Source organism: Chlorocebus sabaeus, chromosome 6 (assembly GCF_047675955.1).
Source record: "Chlorocebus sabaeus isolate Y175 chromosome 6, mChlSab1.0.hap1, whole genome shotgun sequence".
Classification (NCBI taxonomy): Eukaryota; Metazoa; Chordata; class Mammalia; order Primates; family Cercopithecidae; genus Chlorocebus; species Chlorocebus sabaeus.
The window spans coordinates 24,298,245-24,317,058 of record NC_132909.1 but is presented as its reverse complement, the minus strand read 5'-3'; the positions used below and the strand labels follow the sequence as shown (position 1 = coordinate 24,317,058).

Genomic DNA, 18,814 nt, shown 5'->3' with positions numbered 1-18,814 from the left:
ATTGAAACTTAAAAGATCCCGGGAGACTTGGGATATCATTTTAGAGCAGTTCTCAACAGTCTGGGGATAGTTATCAAACAGATTTAATTATGATTCTAGTAGTGTCCGCTTACTGAGTTCTCACTAGGTGCTGGGCATAATGCTTATTTATCATTTTATCTACATTATATCTTTGAATCTCCCAGTAATCCTGTGAGGTTCTGAGGTGGTCTTGTACCTTTCCTATCTCAGCTTTAACAGTTTTTTGTTTTGTTTTGTTTTTGAGAAGGAGTCTCGCTCTGTTGCCCAGGCTGGAGTGCAGTGGCGCCATCTCGGCTCACTGCAAGCTCCGCCTCCTGGATTCACGCCATTCTCCTGCCTCAGCCTCCCGAGTAGCTGGGACTACAGGCTCCTGCCACCACGCCCAGCTACTTTTTAGTATTTTTAGTACAGATGGGGTTTCACTATATTAGCCAGGATGGTCTCGATCTCCTGACCTCGTGATCCACCCGCCTCAGCCTCCCAAAGTGCTGGGATTACAGGCGTGAGCCACTGTGCCCAGTCCCATGATAATTATTTTAATGGAATTTATTTCATATTTGATTTCTTAATGGTTGGAGATTGAACTTGTTAAATAGAGCACTGTAGAGGAATGATGTTTATCAGTGAAATTTCTGATATTATATATACATATTTTTTTCTTTTTTTTTTTTTTTTTAAGGAGAAGAAACGAATGCATCAGATCAACAGAATGAACCCCAGTTAGGCCTGAAAGACCAGCAGGTTCTAGATGTAAAGAGCTATGCACGCCTTTTTTCAAAGAGCATTGAGACTTTGAGAGTTCATTTAGCAGAAAAGGGGGATGGAGCTGAGCTCATATGGGATAAGGTTCGTTTTGACAATGTGTGGCAAGTACTTACATATCAAAAGTGTGTTTTAGTTCTTGAGGTGTAATACAAGCTAGTCATTTTTTGAATATTTACTAGATTTTGAGGAAATATGTTAAATTTGGCTTGGATATTTTCAGCTCTAATTGCTGTATGGAGCTGAATTTTCTGTACATGAATTCAAGCAATATCATAAAACTTCATTTGGGATTCTAGTGATGTGTTCAAGGTTTATAATTATGTTGACTAGAAAAATAATGTGAATATATTAAAGTGAAATGTTTCTTGTGTAGTGTAGATGTGTTCATAGAAGTCATAAAATCATTTGGAGAAAACATCTCATTGGCCTCATTTGCCCTTGAAAGTAGTAAGATTGTCTTTGAATTGAAATAGTTGTAACTGTTTCGGAAGTCTGAAGGAGCTCTTGATATAAAAATGAGATGTAATTATTCTTAGACGTTAAAATCATATTTAATAGTACTCTGCAGTTATGTCATATTTTGAGATTTGATATTATGAACTAATCTTACTTAATTGTGATCAGTATTATCTATGGCTAAAAGTGTTTTATCTCATAAAGTTTGTATGTTCCTATGGTGGTAAAGATTAGTCATGGGTCTTAAGGCATAAAGGCCAATTTTAGAAACCCGAGAAAAATTTGTGTGTACAGATTTTGAAACTGGTTGAATCAGACATCTAAATACACTAAAATGAAGCTAGTATATTTAGATTCTTGGGATTCTTATAAACATTAGTCTCTTGGGTTTTGTGATATTTAAAGAGTAACTTTTCATACTTTCATTGTTATTGTTATGCTAGTGATTTGGGAAGTTTTCATCAGTGCACAGAGGCTAAATAAAGAGCCCTCGGAATGGGAATTGTTACCCTCTTGAGTAAAGTCCACATGGAATGGGAGTGATAAGACAGCTGCCTAGGGAAGACTCTGTGTTGAGTATTCAGTATTCTTAGTCCTCACCACACCTTATGAGATATGGATATAATTTCTCATATTTAATAGATTAAGGGATTTTGACTCAGGGAATTTGACTTGCCTGAGGATTCACAGCGAACCAATAAGTACGTAAAGAACTATGCTATCAGTGTTTTTTCTTCTGTTCTGTGATGCCTCTGAATTTTAGACCAGGGTAGTATCTTCTCAGTTCAAAGCAGGAAGCCTTGCTGAAATCTAGAGACTAGGATATAGTCTCAGAAAAAATATAAATCGTTAACGGGAAAAACTTGTATTGCCTTATCTGAAGAAACAGCATATATGAAAGAGTGGTGCATATGAAGAAAGTTTGGCAAAGGGGAGCTAAAAAGAGTCATCCAGGTTTTTCTGAAGTGTTAATGAAACAGCTTTTTTAAATTGAGACAGGATCTCACTCTGTCATCTAGGCTGGAGTGCTGTGACACTATCTTGGCTCACTGCAGCCTCTGCGTCCCAGATTCAGGCGATCCCACCACCTCAGGCTCCCGTGTACCTGGGATGACTTCAGCTGTGCGCCACCATGCCTGGCTAATTTTTTCTGTTTTTGGTGGAGATGGGGTTTTGCCATGTTGCCTGGGCTGGTCACAAATTCCTGAGCTCAGGCAATCTGCTTGCCTCAACCTACTAAATTGCTTGAGACTACAGGTGTTAGCCACCATGTCCAGCCTATAACAGTTTTCTTAAATGACCCATCTTTTGGCCCAGATTCTGTGTTTGTCCAGCAACCTTCTCGTTACTAATGAATGGACCCAGGAAAGGACTGCCATTGTCAGTGAGTAGAATTAAGCTTCTGGTGTACAACTTGAGTCTCCGGTGCCTTTGTTTAGGCTGGAGTGAGTTCCTAGAAGCTGGTGGTTTTTGGTGTTCTTATCAGAGTCATTACTGAACCAGAGGAGCGGATGATGAGACCCCGCCCCCTACTTAGCCCACCTCCATGCTACTGTGAGGTCCTAGCTCAGCACCCTCTTGTTCTAGTTGAAAGCCTACAGTGTTACAAACACATGAAAGTATTGTTCTGAAAGTAATGCTTTAGAATAGTAAATTTGTGGAGAAACTTGTTAAATTGTTTAAATTATTGGCAGGATGACCCATCTGCAATGGATTTTGTCACCTCTGCTGCAAACCTCAGGATGCATATTTTCAGTATGAATATGAAGAGTAGATTTGATATCAAGTGTAAGTTATTTGTACTAAAGTTGTATCACTAAAACCTTGAAGTTGTTTTTTTAAGCAGCAAAACATACTCATCTTTTTTTTTTTTTTTCCAGCAATGGCAGGGAACATTATTCCTGCTATTGCTACTACTAATGCAGTGATTGCTGGGTTGATAGTATTGGAAGGATTGAAGATTTTATCAGGAAAAATAGACCAGTGCAGAACAGTGAGTATTTCTGTTTGCATTTATATTCAACCCCCTTTAAAAAATCATTAATAAAAAGTACATTAAACAGGTAATTTTAAAAATGAAAACAATAAAATTGGTTTAAAGCACTGGAAAATTAATTTTTCTAGTTACCAAGTGAGTGTGTTTAAGTTTCCTGGAAATTGCAACAAAAATGAAATAAGAAGTTGCAGCCGGGCGTGGTGGCTCACGCCTATAATCCCAGCACTTTGGGAGGCTTAGGCGGGCAGATCATGAGGTCAGGAGATTGAGACCATCCTGGCTAACATGATGAAACCCCATCTCTACTAAAAATACAAAAAAATTAGCATTAGCCGGGTGTGGTGGCGGGTGCCTGTAGTCCCAGCTACTCAGGAGGCTGAGGCAGGAGAATGACATGAACCCGGGAGGTGGAGCTTGCAGTGAGCCGAGATGGCGCCACTGCACTCCAGCCTGGGCGACAGAGTGAGACTCTGTCTCAAAAAAAAAAAAAAAGTTGCTTTTGCTTCTAACATTTCCAATTTTGCTGAATTCTTGGAAGAATTCATCGTGCGGTCCTTATACAAAGATGATGTTTCAACTGTTTTTCAATTCTGAGAGTGCTATATGGGTTTTAAAATTTGCTTGGTCATTTTATTTTTTAAATTTTTATTTATTTATTTATTTGAGACGGAGTCTCGCTCTGTCGCGCAGGCTGGAGTGCAGTGGCGCGATCTCCGCTCCACCTCCCGGGTTCACGCCATTCCCCTGCCTCAGTCCCCCGAGTAGCTGGGACTACAGGCGCCCGACACCACGCCCGCTAATTTTTTGTATTTTTAGTAGAGATGGGGTTTCACCGTGTTAGCCAGGATGGTCTCCATCTCCTGACCTCATGATCTGCCCACCTTGGCCTCCCAAAGTGCTGGGATTACAGGCGTGAGCCACCACGCCTGGCCGCTGGTCATTTTATAGTCCCCTCTTCAGTCATTCTGTTGAGTCATTCTTTTCAATTTTATTTTATAGTTTTTGATCATGTTAATGTCTGAGATCTTTATGGGTGAATCTGCCGTCATTTCTGCTGTTTCTCATAGTGCTTCGCTTCTATGGTTTATGATTTTTTTAAAACTGAATGTGTATTAGAATTGTGTCTGGTAATTCTTTAGGAACCCATTGTAGATGTATTTCTTCAAAAAACATTTCTGGTTATTATATGTGGGTGCTTGGGGCACTGCCAATAGAGGACCACTTTTCAATTCTTAATTTTAGGATTTTCAATACTTATGTATTCAGACCACAAACCTGAACAAGCCCTGTGTTATTGTCATGAATTATATGGGAAGATACTCCTCCCCCTCCACTAAGCACCAAGTTTAGGATAATTTTTATGGAGAAAGTATTTTTCTCCTCCCCTTTCAGCTCCTTGCTTTGTGTAAGGATCTCCTATTTTAAGAGTTCCTACCTTAGTGGTGGGTGGGGTAGGTGTATCTCTTAAGACTAATACTACTTGGATGTTTTCTTTGGATTCCTTCGATGTTGTGTCTGCAGATACTTCACTTTCTTACCAGCTCAAGAAGGCTTCCTAGGAAATATTAGCCAATAATTTTACTGTTGTTTAGGTTCTCCTTTTTGTTGAAATAAAATGACCCATTTACCTTCAGAAATTTCAAAAAATACCTAGTTTGCAGTGGTACTCTTACTTTGCAGTGTCATTGATACACACTTTTTTGTTTTTTTTTGAGATGGAGTCTCGCTCTGTCGCCCAGGCTGGCGTGCAGTGGCCGGATCTCAGCTCACTGCAACCTCTACCTCCCGGATTCAAGCGATTCTCCTGCCTCAGCCTCCTGAGTTGCTGGGATTACAGGCATACGCCACCATGCCTGGCTAAATTTTGTATTTTTAGTAAAGACGGGGTTTCACCATGTTGGTCAGGCTGGTCTCGAACTCCTGACGTCCTGATCCTTCCACCTTGGCCTCCCAAAGTGCTGGGATTACAGGCATACAGGCGTGAGCCACTACGCCTGGCCGTTTTTTTTGTTTGTTTGTTTGTTTTTAAGAGATGGGGTCTTGCTGTGTTGTCCAGGTTGATCCTGAACTCCTGAGCTCAAGCAGTCCTCCCAGGTTGGCCTCCCAAAGTGCTGGGATTACAGGTGTGAGCCGCTGCACCTGGCCTGATGCACTCTTTTCCTTCCTTCCTTCCTTCCTTCCTTCCTTCCTTCCTTCCTTCCTTCCTTCCTTCCTTCCTTCCCTCCCTCCCTCCCTCCCTCCCTCCCTCCCTCCCTCCCTCCCTCCCTCCCTCCCTCCCTACTAATGCAGTAATTGCTGGGTTGATAGTATTGGAAGGATTGAAGATTTTATCAGGAAAAATAGACCAGTGCAGAACAGTGAGTTCCCTCCCTCCTTCCTTCCTTCCTTCCTTCCGGTTTTTTTTTTTTTTTTTTTTTTCTGAGACGGAACCTCACTGTCACCCAGACTGGAGTACAGTGGTGTGATCTTGGCTCACTGCAACCTCCACCTCCTGGGTTCCAGCGATTCTCCTGCCTCAGCCTCCCGAGTAGCTGGGATTACTGGCACATGCCACCACACATGGCTAAGTTTTGTATTTTAAGTAGAGACGGTGTTTCAGCATGTTGCCCAGGTTGTTCTCAAACTCCTAGCCTCAAATGATCAGCCCTCCTTAGCCTCCCAAAGTGATGGAATTACAGGTGTGAGCTACTGCGTGCAGCCTCGATGCACTCTTAAATATTTTATTTTCATGAAATTTCAGTTTGAAGGAACAGAATCAAATTGCCCAGTCTGTCGTTTCTACTTAAACTTTTATTGTATATATTTTTAATTTCTAATAACTTTATTTTTGGTTATCTGTTTTTTTGAGATGGAGTCTTGCTCCGTCATCCAGGCTGGAGTGCAGTGGCGCAGTCTCAGCTCACTGCAACCTCCACCTCCCAACTTCAAGCGATTCTCCTGCCTCAGCCTCCCCAGTAGCTTGAACTACAGGCAGGCACCACCATGCCTGGCTAATTTTTGTAGTTTTAGGAGAGACGGGGTTTTACCATGTTAGCCAGGCTGGTCTCGAACTCCTGACCTCAGGTGATCTGCCCGCATTGGCCTCCCAAAGTGCTAGAATTACAGGCGTGTACAAACTACTAAACTTATTAAAATGTATGTTATTTCCCACCACATCTTTCTGGTTTCTTTGCCTGCTTAGCTCCATGTCACTCTTGGACTATTAATATTAATATATCTGGCCAGGCACAATGGCTCACGCCTGTAATCCCAGCTCTTTGGGAGGCCAAGGTGGGCGGATCACCTGAGGTCGGAAGTTCGAGACCAGCCTGACTAATGTGGAGAAACCCGGTCTCTACTAAAAAATATATATATATAAAATTAGCCGGGCATGGTGGCGCAAGTTTGTAATCTCAGCTCCTCGGGAGGCCAAGGCAGGAGAATCACTTGAACTCAGGAGGCAGAAGTTGCAGTGAGCCGAGATCGCACCATTGCACTCCAGCCTAGGCAACAAGAGTGAACCTCTGTCTCAAAAGGAAAAATAGTAATATATCTGGATTTCATCTGTTTACATTTGTAAATGAATTCCAGCATGGATTAATGTTAGCCTAGGTATTAATCGTGGTAGCAATTGCTTTTATTATTGTCAGTTTCCCTTAGCACACTTACCTTCCCAGTGAAGCCCAAAATCAAACAAATCTTTCTGCCTCTGTAGCCTGCTTGGCCTGGGCAGTTTGCTTCTAGCCCTTCCACCTACCAGTATTCATTGTAGGGAGAAGCTATTTTACAGAGGAGGGCTTTAGTGTCTCTTGAGGGATTTAGTTCTGTATGCTCGGGGGAATCCATAGAGGAGTACTTTAGAATTCATTCCTCTTAGCAGACTTAACACTACATTGTAGTCACAAGATAAAGGTTCATGTCTCAACTTCTTGTCTTCTGACATTTGTTGTTTGTGTTGGATCTTGCTAGTGTTTTCTAAACTTTAGTAGTAGCAGGAACTTGGAGCTTTTCTTAATTTCAATGTAATTTTTATATCTGCCTTGGTTCTTAATTATTTTTTTGTTTAGTATTAGAGGAATGGTAAATAGGTACATATACTGCCAGAAAAACGTTATTTTTTTCCCTCATTATATAAATGTTATTATAATCAGAAAATTTGGGAAGGCAGTGACGTTGATTCTAGACATCTGTGAAAGGCATTATTGTTAACTGGAGTAATGAATGTGTTGGTCTTGTCATGAGATTACTTGGTTGATAAGAATAGCCTCAGGGAGGGACACCAGCAGCTGATACAATGAAGGCACCACAGATGAGCATGCCTCTGCCCTTACTCTTGCTAAATTAGGTTGCAGAAGAACACGGAGTGTTATATAATACAAGGAGATGTCCTTTCAGCAAGGCTAGCAAGCCTGGCCTTTAGCTGATTAGAAAAGAAGGTTGAAAAACTAGACTCCTAAAAAACTCATGATTTTCCTGATCCATTTTGCCATCTGGAAGGGAATTTTTAAGTCATTTTTTATTGGATATCTGGTAAACGCAATTTTAGATTGTATGGTATATAAAATTATAGCACACGTTTCTGATTTCTGCCTGTTATTTCTCCTCCAAAGATTTTTTTGAATAAACAACCAAACCCAAGAAAGAAGCTTCTTGTGCCTTGTGCACTGGATCCTCCCAACCCCAATTGTTACGTATGTGCTAGCAAGCCAGAGGTGACTGTGCGGCTGAATGTCCATAAAGTGACCGTTCTCACCTTACAAGACAAGGTCAGTGCAAGGCCTGGGTCTCTTTTCCTTTTGCTTTTACAGTATTACTGTGATAACAAGCGAACACTAGCTAGTGACTCTGAAAAGGTCCGACTGCAGAGATGTGTTGCTGTGATTTCTTGGGTTATTTTGCCTTCTGGATACCTGCAGGCTTTTCTGTCTGTGGTTCCAGAGTAAGTGCCTCACATCCCAGAACGGAGTGGGAGTATTTGACTGGAATCTGCAGCACAGTGGTGGCACAGTATCACTGCAAGCAGAGGACATCTTTGCTCTTTGCTTCCCAGACAGTGGGTAAATTCTGTATTTTTTGACAAATAACAGGTATCCTTGAATGGTCCTCACTGTGGCAGTGAGCAGATAAGTATTTGCATGCAGTGCAAAGTTTGCATTTCCAGTAGAGCAAAGCCCCAGTTACCAGCTTTGTATTAAAGGGTATAAGTCATTTGCAGAGTTTTAGGTTCTCTGCATGTTGGACAGTGCCCACTCCCAGCAAATTAGGGGGCTTTTGTTATTTCTGAGGTCTGAGTTGAGACTTGGTGGTGGTACACACTTACCTAATATGACCTGATTCTGGTGTGGTAAGTTAGTCCCTGAGGATGTAGAGCATTTGCACACCTGGGTTCACCTCTGGAGCTGAAGTGAGGGAAGAAATGGGGATTTAGGACATGGTCTGGTCCTTAAGTTCCTGTTAAATTGGCTAAATTTGTGTATTGGGGAGGTTTTCTTTTTTTATGACCCAAAAGTGTCACTTTCCACTTTGAGATCACTTCATGTTGTTCTCTGGTTGTGACCATCATAATGCTACATATTTACATGCCTCTTGAGAGAGGAGGAAGCTGCCCTTCTCAAATAGCAGTGCTGCGTGATAGGGAATGGCCTTTCTTCCAGAAACTGGTTATGCAGGACGGATTGGTTTGAGCTTATGTTTTGGTCAGGGAAGTGGCAGGTACAACAGAGGGTGGTTGCCCCAGTTTCTTTTCTAGAAAATAATTATCTTTGGTATCTCCTGATTCTTGAGCTTAAAGGTAATTCCTCTATTTGTAGGATACTTAGACCTATAGAGAGTTCCTCCTTTTTTCCTTCTTTTTTAGGAGCTGGTAGGATTTAACAGAATATTATCACTTCTCTAAATGCATGGAACGGGGAGGCTTATCTGATTGTCAGGTTAATTAGAAATGATTCCGTCTATCACACCCCTGCCATTACAGGGTTGGCACAGAGACTGAAATGAAATATGTCAAGTGTGTGTAGCTCACTACCTAATCTGCAGGGAAAGACAAAGTAGCAAGAGCCGGCCAGGGAGTTCCTAGTCCCCTGTTGGGATGAAGTTGGATCTGATCTGCATCAGTGGTCAGATGTGGGGATGGGACTCAGGTGAATCGTCACGGCTTTCCTGCTTGCTCTAAGGGATCTTGAAGAGTGACTTGGCCGGTTTCCAATAAATCGAAGGGGAAAGTAAGAGCCTTTATAGAAGTCTAGAAGTCTAGGATTTCTTATGATCTTTAATTACCTACGTTAATATTTTGAATCCTTTTTTTTTTTTTTTTTTTTTTTTTTTTGTAGATAGTGAAAGAAAAATTTGCTATGGTAGCACCAGATGTCCAAATTGAAGATGGGAAAGGAACAATCCTAATATCTTCCGAAGAGGGAGAGACGGAAGGTATCATACATTGCATTTATTCACTCCTCTCATTGAGGAGACTGCTTAAACGAAAGAGTGCACATTAGTTGATTCATTTACTGTATATGATACTCAATATTACAGAGAGTGGCAGTGTTTGGTCATGGAGGTGCTCTTTCAAGGTGACATTGCTGGGGGTCATCACACTTCCATGTTTGGGAGCTCCATGTCAGACATTTTCAGTGACTGCAGTGCTCTTGTCCACTTCCAAGGAACCTCCTTGCCGGTATCATGGATCCTGGGAGCTAACCTTGTGATGAGAAGACTGTTCTTTCCATCAAATCACAGTGGGGAGGGTTCTAAGGCATTTGGAGATTTTTCTCCAAGAGTGGGCAAGCCTTGGTAGCCTGTTCCTTCTATATAGCAGAAAGATTATTGAAATTCAGTGCCCAGTTTTGGCTTTCTGATCTTTACTTTCAAAAGTTCAAGCAGGTCATCCCTTTTGCTGATGCATTTGCTATACAAGGTACAATATATTTGATTCTGTTGAAGCTTTCATAGTAAGAATTGCATCGTAGTTATTCCTCCTTCAGACTGTACTCGTTGATCCTGTACCTCCTTGTTCACTTTTGCAGCTCATTTGGGTTGCTGTTCTCGGTTTTCCATGTCCCAGTTTTTGCCAGTGTACGGTTATTTTCAAAGGTTTTCCCTGTACATTGAGTTAATTCATACCTATTTGTCCATTGGTCATTTATTCATACTTTGGGATCCAGATGTTAAGGCTTCTTTAAATGCAGGTTTAGTGTCAGGGTTCTTCTTGGTTGTAGTTGCTTGTTGAGAAATTGTTTGGGCTATTAGGTCATGTGTAATTGGAGGCCATGTTTTGGCTGTGTGGTGCTCTATTTTAGGAGTCTACTTGAGTATTCAAGCCTTATTCTAGCCAGCTGACTTTTAAAAAAAGTCTGTGATTATATGCTGTCCCTTAGTTGTAGCCAGCACTTTCAAATGCTAGCGTAAAAATGGAAACTGGTCAGGAATCTCAGTGGCTTCTCAGTGTGACCGTTCTGTACAGAAATACATGTGGTTTGGAGGGTGAGACAGCACTTATCAGAATATGTGTGGAGTCTTGTATGACAGGCATAGTTTTGGGTATTCATAAGTCAAGGATGAATAAGACAACAGACCTTGGCTTGAAGTGCCTTGCGGCCTGGAAGGAGAAGGGAGGTTGTCAACAGCTGAATTCAGCATAGTCCAAGGAAAACTGTAGAAAGAGTGTGTACACAGTACAAATCTAAGGAAAGTATACTCAGCTTTGTGAAAGGGAGGGGGAGTAATAGGAGAGGGAGGGCGCTTGGGTCAGTTTTTGAAGAAATAGTTGGGACTCACTGGACGAAGAAGAGAGCATTTAGACAGAATGAACATCTGTCTGCAAAGGTGTGAGCTTGTGAAACAACCTAAACTGCCTTGGGAGTGGCCCATTATTTGGTTTCACTGGAAGCTGGGGTGCTGAGGGGTTGGCAGCAGTGGTGAGGTTGGAGTCTCTCTTGTCATATGTGCACTGTGTGTCTTCCTCCTCTCCCTTGACCCCTACCCTCCAGAGGAAGGGGCAGTATTTCACTGCCACCTGCCACCAGGGTTTAAACAGGGGAGTAGCAGGGAGCTAGTTAGGGAGGAGGGGATTGAGGGATTTTTACTAAGGCAGAGGCAGGTGATAGATTTTGAGATTCGCAAAGTCAGAACTTGGAGCCCGGTTGAGGAATAGCCTTACAATGTTAGCAGCGTTGTTAGGCCAGCACAAGACTTCACAGGTGATGCTAAATCACCAAAATAAGAACCCATATTAATCCTTTTGAATGTGATGGTTCCAAGAGGTTTGCAGTCAGTGGAGATGTGTGAAAGGGCTTGGAGGTGGAAATCTGGGTAAGAATGCAAAGGGCATTCCTGGTGATAAAAATAGTAAAGCAAGCAACAGATCTGGAAAAGAACTAGGAGAAACCGTTAGTATATTCTGGGTGTCAGTGTAGGGAAAACCTTTCTAAGCGTTTTCCTTATAAACGATGAAATTAATGTTAAAAAACAGACAAAAAAGAAGGGGATTGAAAATTGAAGTTATGTAGAAAATTGGGCTTGGTGCGGTGGCTCACACCTCTAATCCTAGCACTTTGAGGGGCTGAAGTGGACAGATCACTTGAGGCCAGGAGTTTGAGACCAGCCTGGCCAACATGGCAAAACCTTATCTCTTATAAAAATGCAAAAATTAGGCTGGGTGTTGTGGCTGTAATCCCAGCACTTTGGAAGGCTGAGGTGGGTGGGTCACCTGGGATCAGGAGTTTGAGACCAGCTTGGCCAATATCGCAAAACCCCGTCTCTACTAACAATACAAAAATTAGCCAGGCGTGGTGGGTGCGTGTAATCCCAGCTACTCGGGAGGCTAAGGTGGGAGAATCGCTTGAACCTGGGAGGTGGAGGTTGCAGTGAGCCAAGATGGTGCCACTGCACTCCAGCTTGGGTAACAGAGCAAGACTCTGTCTCAAAAAAAAAAATTAGCTAGGCATGGTGGTGCACACCTGTAGTCCCAGCTACTCTGGAGGCTGAGGTAGGAAGACCACTCAAGCCTGGGATGCACTCCGGCTTGTGTAACACAGTGAGACCCTATCTTTAAAAAAAAATTGATTTGAATGGGGAAAAGTTTTCAGAATTTCTCAGTCTGGTCCCCTTGAAGTAGTTTCGGTAGTTAAGTGTTTTAAGACTGAATTCCCAGTGTTTTAATGTTTTAGGGTGCTAGGGCCTCCATAACAAATACCACAGCCCAGGTTGCTTAAACAGTACATTCTCACAGTTCTGGAGGCTGTAAGACCAAGAGGAAGGTGCTGGCAGGTTTGGTTTATTTTAAAGCCTCTCTCCTTTGCTTGCAGATAGCTGCCTTTCTGTTGTGTCACATAGCCTTTCCTCTAGGGGTGCACATCCCTGCTGTCTCTGTCCAAATTTCGGGATTGATTGATTGATTGGAGACAGAGTCTTAAAAAAATTTTTTGTTGCTCTGTTGCCCAGCAGGCTGGAGTGCAGTGGTGCAATCACTGCAACTCTTGGGCTTCAGGAATCAGTCCTGCTTTGGCCTCCCAAAGTGCTGAGATTATAGGTGTGAGCCACTGTGCCTGCCTGCCTCCTTCTATAAGAACATCAGTCAGATCAGATTACAGCCCACCCTACTGGCCCCATTTAAATTTAATCATTCCTTTAAAAAGTCCTATCTCCAAATACAATCACATTCTGAGATACTAGGGATTAGGGTTTCAAGCTTTGGATTTTGGTGGACGGGACACAATTCAGCTCCATAACAGAGGTTTAGCTTTTTAAAAAAACAAACCTGACTGCTCTATGAAGATGTAACTGAAGTATCTAAATTATTTTCACATTTCCTAGCTAATAATCACAAGAAGTTGTCAGAATTTGGAATTAGAAATGGCAGCCGGCTTCAAGCAGATGACTTTCTCCAGGACTATACTTTATTGATCAACATCCTTCATAGGTAAGAGCTACTAATATTTTAATTGTAAGAAATTATTTGAATATATAAACTTTAGAGGAAATGGAGGAAAAGTGTTTTCTTATCCTTAAACCCTGCTGTTCATTTGAAACTGTATCGTATATTTGGTCGAGTTGGTCACTGAGTTCCGTGATGTTTGACCAACAGGAAAATTTGGGGAATCAGAAATTGGCAGGGTGTGGTGGCTTACGCCTGTAATCCCAGCACTTTGGTAGGCTGAGGCAGGTGGATCACCTGAGGTCAGGAGTTCAAGGCCAATGTGGTGAAACCCCGTCTCTGCTAAAAATACGAAAATTAACCAGGCATAGTGGCAGGCGCCTGTAGTCCCAGGTACTTGGGAGGCTAAGGTAGGAGAATCCCTTGAACCCGGGAGGTGGAGGTTGCAGTGAACCGGGATTGTGCCATTGCACTCCAACCTGGGCAACAGAGTGCAACTCCAACTTAAAAAAAAAAAAACCCAGAAATAAAAGAAATAAGCAAAAAATGTTTAAGAGTAACTGTCATCAGTGGTGGCTGATCAGGAAGAGCTAGAGTCTAGGTGTTTGAACAGTTTAAACAGAGGCGAATTCGTTATAGTAATTAAACTGGAATAAAATTATTAATTGTTTTTCAAGGTTCTCTAGAAAAAAGTATTTCTCCCATAAAACAAATCATTTCGTTTGTGATTTTGTGACAATAGCAAAAGAATATTGGGAATTGCCTGTACTGGCCGCGCACGGTGGCTCACACCTGTAATCCCAGTACTTTGGGAGGTCAAGGTAGGCGGGTCACCTGAGGTCAGGAGTTTGAGACCAGCCTGCCCAAAGGCTGGTGGTGGCGCACACCTGTAATCCCAAAAACTTAGGCTGAGGCAGGAGAATCACTTGAACCTGGGAGGCAGAGGTTGCAGTGAGCCAAGATTGCGCCATTGCACTCCAGGCTGGGTGACAAGAGCAAAACTCCATCTCAAAAAAAAAAAAAAAAAGAATTGTACAGATTCCTGAGTCTATAGCACAGTTAAGAGAGAGATGGTATCTTACCATGTCTGCTTATATATTCATGTGTTGACCAGGTTGCATTTTTGTTCATGCTCACTGACGTGGTGGAACTGCGCCTGACTTGGGGTTTTTGGGTAGCATCTAACAAACAAAGGGTTTAGTGGTGCTGCCACCTGCGTCCAATTATTTTGTCAGTATTTTCATGAGTATACAAACATGCATAGTGTTTGTGTGGCTATTTGGAGAGAACTGCATTTCATACTTTGTTTATAAAAAGCATAAAATGACAGGAAGGAGGCCAGGTGTGATGGCTCATGTCTGTGATCCCAGCACTTTGGGGGGCTGAGGTGGTGGATCACGAGGTCAGGAGTTTGAGACTATCCTGAACATGGTGAAACCCCGTCTCTACTAAAAATACAAAAATTAGCTGGGTGTGGTGGCGTGTGCCTGTAATTCCAGCTACTCAGGAGGCTGAGGCAGGAGAATCATTTGAACCTGGGAGCCGAGGTTGCAGTGAGCCAAGATTGCGCCATTGCACTCCAGCCTGGGCAACAGAGCGAGACTCCGTCTCAAAAAAAAAAAAAATGACAGGAAGTACTGAATGAGAGTTATTAGTAACTAGTGTATTTCACAGTTGTATAATGGAGTCAAAGCAGTCCTGCTTCAGTTGGACACTAGTTAGATGAAAGTGGCATGCTTGTTTTCACTTGTGAAAGAAAAGACAGTGGAAGGACATGTACAATAAAGTGGAAATACCACATGGTATCTAAAAGCTGCCTGTAATCCCAGCTGCTCGGGAGGCTGAGGCAGAAGAATAGCTTGAACCTGGGAGCAGAGGTTGCAGTGAGCCGAGATCATGCTACTGCACTCCATAGTGGCTGAAGAAATAATGTCTAAGAGTTACTACTTTAGGCCACTGAGTTTTGGACTCAGTTTTCTGCTTTAGCAATAAAAGTTAATTTACTGTTTTAAAGAAACAAAAAACCAAAACCTTGCCCTGATTTGAAAGTGCATGTAGATTATCACAGAAATTGTTGTGTACCGTCTTTTTTATTGTAAGTTTAGCTCTTTGAAAATTACAGCCGGGCGCGGTGGCTCAAGCCTGTAATCCCAGCACTTTGGGAGGCCAAGACGGGTGGATTACAAGGTCAGGAGATCGAAACCATCCTTGCTAACCCGGTGAAACCCCGTCTCTACTAAAAAATACAAAAAAACTAGCCGGGCGAGGTGGCGGGTGCCTGTAGTCCCAGCTGCTCAGGAGGCTGAGGCAGGAGAATGGCGTGAACCTGGGAGGCGGAGTTTGCAGTGAGCTGAGATCCGGCCACTGCACTCCAGCCTGGGCGACAGAGCGAGACTCCGTCTCAAAAAAAAAAAAAAAAAGAAAGAAAATTACAATCCAAGGTGGGTATGGTTGGCTCATGCCTGTAATCCCAGCACGTTAGGAGACCAAGGTGGGAGGCGGGCTTGAGCCCAGGGTTTCAAGACCAGCCTGGGCAACATTACGAGACCCTATCTCTAATTTTTTTTTAAATAAAAATTAAAAAAAAAATTAGGACCCACATATTTGGTGTGTACATAGTGTATGCTTTGAGGAACAACAGGATTTCTCTGGTGCTCCTTTGCTTTGTAAATAGTCATAGCAGTGACCTGTATGATTCTCCTACAGTGAAGACCTAGGAAAGGATGTTGAATTTGAGGTTGTTGGTGATGCCCCGGAAAAAGTGGGACCCAAACAAGCTGAAGATGCTGCCAAAAGCATAACCAATGGCAGTGATGATGGAGCTCAGCCCTCTACCTCCACAGGTAAGTATGGCCCCAGCCAGCAGGTTGTTAAACACCCACCAAGCAAGAATAAAAGCAAACTGATTATTAGGAACATTGACCATAAATCCATAAAACTACTAGAGGTGTGTATTGGTTTGGTATTGATTGTTGTAATGGAGCTTTGAATTTATGAACCATGAAGACATTTAAGGGCTGGGTGTGGTGGCTCACACCTGTAATCCCAGCACTTTGAGAGGCCAAGATGGGAGTATTACTTGAGGCCAGGAGTTGGAGAACAGCCTAGGCAACACAGTGAGACCCCCATCTGTACAAAAAAAAAAAAATTAGCCAGGCATGGTAGCACATACCTGTAGTCTCAGCTACTCAGGAGGCTAGAGTGGTTCACTTGAACCCAGGAGTTCAACACTGCAGTGAGCCATGATCGCACCACTGCACTCCAGCCTGGGCAACAGCAAGACCATGTCTCCAAAAAAAAAAGTCATTTAAGGCGGGGCACAGTGGCTCATGCCTGTAATCCCAACACTTTGGGAGGCTGAGGCGGGCAGATTGCCTGAGCCCAGGAGTTCGACACCAACCTGGGCAACACGGTGAAACCCCATCTGTACTAAAAATACAAAAAATTAGCCAGGCATGGCAGCATACTCCTGTAGCCCCAGCTACTTGGGAAGCCAAGGCAGGAGAATCGCTTGAACCCGGGAGGCGGAGGTTACAATGAGCCAGGATTGCGCCACTGCACTCCAGCCTGGTTTACAGAGTGAGACTTCCACCTCAAAACAAACAAAAAGTCATTTAAGACTGGGGGAAATTCTTACGGAAATTTCTCACAGAAAATAGGAACACTTTGTTATTTTTTGTTAATTGGTTTTTACAGTTTGAAATGATAGTTTACTAGTGCGCGCAGTCAGCCTGTGTAGTAGCAGGTTGGGGTTTTGTATGCTTATTTTATTTAGGAGCAATAAATCCATGCGTCTGACTATTTTGAGTGAAGAAGTGCTTGGTAAGTATGGAATTTAGGCATGTTAGAGTTTCCTCGTCACCAGTATGCCTTGGGTATAGTCCGTTCCCCTGGATTTCCAGTGCTGGTGCTTGGTATTTTTCCAAATACCTGATTCTTTACTGTGTTCTGATTTGAATATTTACTCTGCTCCCTCTCTTCCTTTAGTTAGGAAACTAAAAGTTACCAAATTTTTACTTGTTTTCATTTCTTTGACCCTGTCTGTGGCATTCTTTGGAATATGTTTACTCTTGGCTCTAATGTTCTCTTGAGATTTTTGAAGATGAACATTCAGATTATGGCCTGGGTCATTGGTTCATAACCTGTTTCTTTTCCCCCTCACTGAAATTAGAAAGGTCCATCATCCTCCTTTGAGGAAGAGACTATATGGTAGATTTTCCAAAATCATAATTTGAAATGTACATTTATTGATCCTGTACTGTGGGTAGGTTTCCAGGGTTACAGCCATGAGTAAGGTAGGTATTCTGCCTTTGATTTTCTTGGACGAGGAGATAAAACCACCTTTAGTATCATTTCTGCACTGGGGATGGTTCCTGGCTTCATCCTCTGCTACTGTGTAAGCTTGGGAAGTCATTCACTGAGTTTCCTTTCCTGGAAAGCGGATAATCATGTGATCTTCTTTATAGGGTTGTGATAATTAAATGAGTTGTCATATGCACAGTGCTCAGAACAGTTCCTGGCACATTGTAAGTGCTGTATTGTTGTTATTGCTACCACTACTACCATTATTAGAATACGTTCTCTCTGCTCTTCTATGGGAGAAGGTAGAGGTAGAATCAAGGATGTGTAATGAGTCCTTTGAGTTACATAATGCTTGTCACAATTTTTTGTTTTGATTAGAAAATAAATAGGTGCTTACTATATAAAAGATTTAAAATAGTATGGAAATACATGATGTGTAAAGTGAAAATGCAGCCATTCTTAAGTTTGGTGTATATTAGAAGAGTCAGCCTTCAATTACAGAAAATACTGGTGAGCACAAGTAACTCCCACGCTTTTACCCATTTTCTTTTTTCCTTTTTTTCTGAAATAAGCTCAAGAGCAAGATGACGTTCTCATAGTTGATTCGGATGAAGAAGATTCTTCAAATAATGCTGACGTCAGTGAAGAAGAGAGAAGCCGCAAGAGGAAATTAGATGAGAAAGAGAATCTCAGTGCAAAGAGGTCACGTATAGAACAGAAGGAAGAGCTTGATGATGTCATAGCATTAGATTGAACAGAAATGCCTCTAAACAGAACCCTCTTACTGTTTAGTTTATCTGGGCAGAACCAGATTGTTATGTCCTTTGTTCCAAAGGGAAAAAATTGACACCAGTGACTTGAAAATTATTCTGCTCCCTTTGAAAGCATTCATTTTGCTAGAACTGTTAGACACATTGCAGTATGCTGTATTGAAAGTAGGAATATAGTTTTAAAAACCCTTTGAACAAAGTGTATGCATAACCAGTCATGAGATAAAACAACACAATGCATGTTGCCTTTTTAATGTAAATACCCTTAGGTATCATTAATAGTTTCAAAATATTGTGGTTTAGTAAAGTTGATACCTGGTTATAAATATTATGCCTTTATTTTTGGCTAGAAGAAGAATTATTTTTAGCCTAGATCTAACCATTTTCATACTCTTAACTGATTGAAACAGATTCAAAGAAGTATCAAGTGCTATGCATTGAAACTTGTTTTTAAATGTTAAATGGCACTATGTATATTAATGTAAAACAATGTTAATTTACTCAAGTTTTCAGTTTGTACTGCCTGGTATGTCTGTGTAAGAAGCCAATTTTTGTGTATTGTTACAGTTTCAGGTTATTTATATTCGATGTTTTGTAAAACTCAAATAACGACTATACTTATGGACCAAATAAATGGCATCTGCATTCTTGTTA

At 42.0% G+C, this 18,814-nt stretch overlaps 1 protein-coding gene across 2 annotated transcripts in view; it reads left to right on the top strand.

Moving 5' to 3' along the window:
- UBA2 (ubiquitin like modifier activating enzyme 2) overlaps nt 1–18,814 on the top strand; it is a 41,930-nt gene extending 23,116 nt beyond the window's left edge. The window contains exons 10-17 of one of the 2 annotated variants that reach the window (XM_007996258.3): nt 701–867; nt 2,937–3,030; nt 3,123–3,235; nt 7,828–7,983; nt 9,547–9,643; nt 13,028–13,133; nt 15,795–15,931; nt 17,963–18,814. In XM_007996258.3, coding sequence (XP_007994449.3) covers nt 701–867; nt 2,937–3,030; nt 3,123–3,235; nt 7,828–7,983; nt 9,547–9,643; nt 13,028–13,133; nt 15,795–15,931; nt 17,963–18,144 — 1,052 coding nt within the window. In that variant the 3' untranslated portion in view covers nt 18,145–18,814. Of the gene's footprint in view, nt 1–700; nt 868–2,936; nt 3,031–3,122; nt 3,236–4,953; nt 5,335–7,827; nt 7,984–9,546; nt 9,644–13,027; nt 13,134–15,794; nt 15,932–17,962 lie in introns of those variants that run through there. The other variant, XM_073016660.1, reaches the window with a different exon arrangement.